Below are 3,952 nucleotides of genomic sequence, written 5' to 3'. Positions count from 1 at the left end.
TTAATAAAACTTTGAATATTTAAAAGAAAAGCTTTCAAAATAAATATGTTGCATTTGACACAGCTTCTCAACGTGTGCATGTTTGGTATTTGTATAAAGAAACTTCAGTTTGCACACCAGTGTTTATAACAAGCGTTGAACTGTCAAACTTATTAACTCTTACATTAAAATGGCGTTTTGTTTATGTTTATACTGGCTCGACAGAATAAAACATCTCTGTCATTTACAATAAAAAATTTAGTAGAGTCAATATAGATTCATAACAACATTACAAATGATTCAACAAGGGATGTGTTACCTCGACACCAAATGAGTGAATGTATCATAAATATACTCATGTAATTGTTGATTTCACTTGAACTATCTGCAACACACCAAATAATATTTTAGTTGTTCAATAGGGTGAGTATCGTTTCTCATTATCAAAACAGCCATTTAAAAACATGTGTTGATTTGCCATATGCAAATTGAGGATTGAGGATCATAGTCACCACTTTCAAAAAGATTTCTATGAAAACAAACATCTTTTGGACTATTGACAGCATCAAATTAAAAATATCTGAATATCATTATTGATGTCAAAAGATAAAACATCGACTTTGTTTTTTTTGTCACATTCTATCTTCAAAGGTTTGTTAGAAATGACTAATGAAATGTTAAACTTAAAAAAACAATCAAAATGAATGCAAGGTACCAATTGTAATGGTACAAGACTATAACGACACATATTATCTACCAAGACTGTATAATCCATAATTCGAGAAAAAGTTGCGTTGTTTGCTTTTGGTTTATACGAGTGTAACTATATGGAGACATATTAAATTAAAAAAAAATTAAAGCCTTTAAAAAGATCAAACCTTGTTTTTTATTGAGAAAAACTTTTCAAATTATGTGGTAAAAAAACAATCGAATATTTTATTTAAATATCACTAAATTTAATATATGAATGGGTTTTCAAGTGATAAACTAATTTTAAACTGTATCATTAGTATAAATGAATAAAATAAATAACACAATCGAACTTAAAAATTGTATTTATATTTAGTATTTAATTAATAGTCTGTATGTAAAAATAATATGTTTAACAAAAAAATGCTTGAAGTTTTCGAAAATTTGGTCATAAAATAAACCCTGAATAACTTTGAAACAACCTATTCAAATTTTTGTCTGGTTCATTATAATTTTTGTTGTATAATATATATTACTCAATGTTAAAAAATAACTCAATAACTTACGGTTGTACCAACTAATATATAGATTTCAAAGATATTGAAAATTAAACAAATATTTTTTTGTATATCATTTCATATAAATTTTATTAAAAAGTAAAAAATCACAATTACATATTTAACCCACTAAATTATTTTCTAATTGCATTTCCCCAAGAAAAAACTGAATATCATTTGGTGATGTGTGTTGTTGTTTTTTGTAAAAATATTATATTTGTATTTAATTATAATAAACTAATAAAAAATGAACATTTTATAGAAACACCATTTGAATATAAAAATATACAATCGATTTTTTATAGTAAATAACAAAAAAAACAAACCAATTACTGACTCTAGCTTATGTTTATTATCAGTAGCAACAGCTTTATGTGTTGTATTTGTATTTTTACATTTATTAACTCAGTGCTTTTTGTATGTAATAAATAAATATAAATAAATAATAATATTTCTAAACTACTTTTGGTGTATATTAAAAACATGGAGCTTGGTTAAAATGAGAAGTTCAACGAAACATGAACACAGTGATGCTAATTAGCACATATTTAAATTAACATCAAATTGATAATTGTTTAAATTTTATAAAAACATAAACACTTTAATGTATAACATCTATTTATTTATTAATAAATACTTACCTAAATTTATATATTTACTAAATATTAAATCAATATAATGCTTTATTTATCAAAATTTTTCAGTGAATACAAAATAATGATTTTAAAAATATTTTTTTATGTTTTATAATTAATTATTATTTAATATTAATTATATTTTATTTAAATAAAAACATAATCATGTGACATTATTAGATATTATACCCGGGTTTCACTCTGTTTAAATCAACTAAACTTGTTTAAATATGGTATTAAATTTGTCAAAATTGGAAATTTTTCAATGATTTTCTATATATAGTAAATATATCAATCCATAAATGGAATCTGCAAATTAAGTTTTGTTTATTTTCATTCTTTTGATTTTATAATAAAAATATTATAATAAATACTATTTTAAAAAAACCAGACAACACCAAATACATTTGAAATCTTTCTTTGTGTGTATTCAATCTATTTTTAAATTATATTCCAAAAATATTTTTGTTTTGTTTTTATTGTGTTGAATACATTCAATCACATACAAAATATAATTTGTATATAAACGAAATAAAACATTTTATATCATTCAATGTTTTCTGTCTTCTTGCTTATCGCCGCATCACTTGCAGCTTATCCAAACGACTTACAATACTCGGTCCCATTTTGGCATGTTTATGTTGGGATTGACACACATCTTGGAAAGTCGTTAAATTACGAACTTGATGTCCCAAACAACATTGGCAGCAAGTGTTACACAATCACAACTGGTGTTTCTGTCCGAATTGAAAATACACAGTTGAGTATCTTTGACAATGCCAACTGTGATGGGTATAGAAAAACGTACATGGATGCAAATGAGTATTACAAGCAGTGTGGCATTTGCAATGGATTTGGAATAGCTGGGAGTGGATACCCCGCAAACATGTTGATTCCCTTCGACAACCCAATCATGGGCAAATTTGTTGTTGATACGTCAAATGCCAATTGCCCCGCTGGTAATTACATTCCATCATACATTTTGTCAACACAAACTGAACTTGGCTTCAGTTACATATTGGGTGGTGTTAATAACGTTTACAACTTTGGATTCAGAATTAATCAAACCGACAAAAACCACATCAAAGGTGAGTGGCTTGACAAACTCCCAACAGACTCAACAGCAAAAGTGTTGTTCTCAATTGAAAACAATAAATGCACACTTGTCAAAAATCACTGGGTTAAAATCCAGTTAGACACTTTTGAGGTTGCCAACTGTAAGATTGTAACACAGGCTGGTAAGTGTTACAAAAAGAGAGCCGCAGTCGATCCGGTGGATCCTCCAAAACCAGTCGAACCATCACAACCATAAACACCATCTGAGCCAGAAAAGCCAGTCGATCCACCTGTGGCTCCAGTCGACCCTTCAAACCCCTCTGAACCAACCGAACCAGAAAAACCAGTAAACTCTGAGGAATCAACTGAAAACTCGGAAATCGCAAATTTGGACGGTGCTTACTCTGTTGCCATTTTTGTTGTGATTGGATTTCTTGTTCTGTTGATATAACCAATATTGTTGTTTTTTGATTCTTTTTCAACCTTTAATAACGTAACCAACATTTTTTATTTAAACTATACTAGAAGTATTAAAATGTCATTATTAAGTTGAATGCTTGGGCCATTTGGTTTTATATATATTTATATTTATATCCCCCAAAACCAAAATAAATAGGCAACAAGAAGCTAAGAAAAATTTGTTTGATAATTCAACCTCATAATAATAAAGTTACATTGTTTTAGTTACTGTTTTTTTATTGTTAGAAATAACAAAAATTTTGTACTCCATGTGTACAACCTTACTCAACAATTTATAGTTGATGCAATTATTATTACAAAAAATAAAAAAGTTAGACAAAAGAATCCAACAAAAACCTTATTATAACCCAAACAAAGCACAAAAGAAAAAAAACAAATGAATGTTTCTACATTAAAAACAAGAAGATAATCTTTTTGTTCATTAACCGCTCTATTTACTATAACGGCTCTGTGGCTCAACTATAAAAATCTATTTTAAAAAATGTCGTTATGGGAAAGAGTTAACACACAACTTTCTGTTTTTAAAAACAAAAAATCAACAAATATAAAAAAAAT

General features: G+C 27.1%; 1 protein-coding gene across 1 annotated transcript; it reads left to right on the top strand.

The window, feature by feature from the left end:
- Positions 1-2,414: 2,414 nt before the first annotated feature.
- On the top strand, positions 2,415-3,368 carry EIN_383710 (hypothetical protein; the record flags this gene model as incomplete). The annotated part of the gene is made up of 2 exons (XM_004254420.1): positions 2,415-3,099; positions 3,190-3,368. 2 exons carry the CDS (start codon positions 2,415-2,417, stop codon positions 3,366-3,368), a joined length of 864 nt encoding a protein of 287 aa, XP_004254468.1.
- Between the last annotated feature and the right edge of the window lie 584 nt (positions 3,369-3,952).

The sequence above is a fragment of the Entamoeba invadens genome, assembly GCF_000330505.1.
Source record: "Entamoeba invadens IP1 unplaced genomic scaffold scaff_1105074725743, whole genome shotgun sequence".
Lineage (NCBI taxonomy): Eukaryota > Evosea > Mastigamoebida > Endamoebidae > Entamoeba > Entamoeba invadens.
This window is presented reverse-complemented; position numbering and strand designations above follow the sequence as displayed.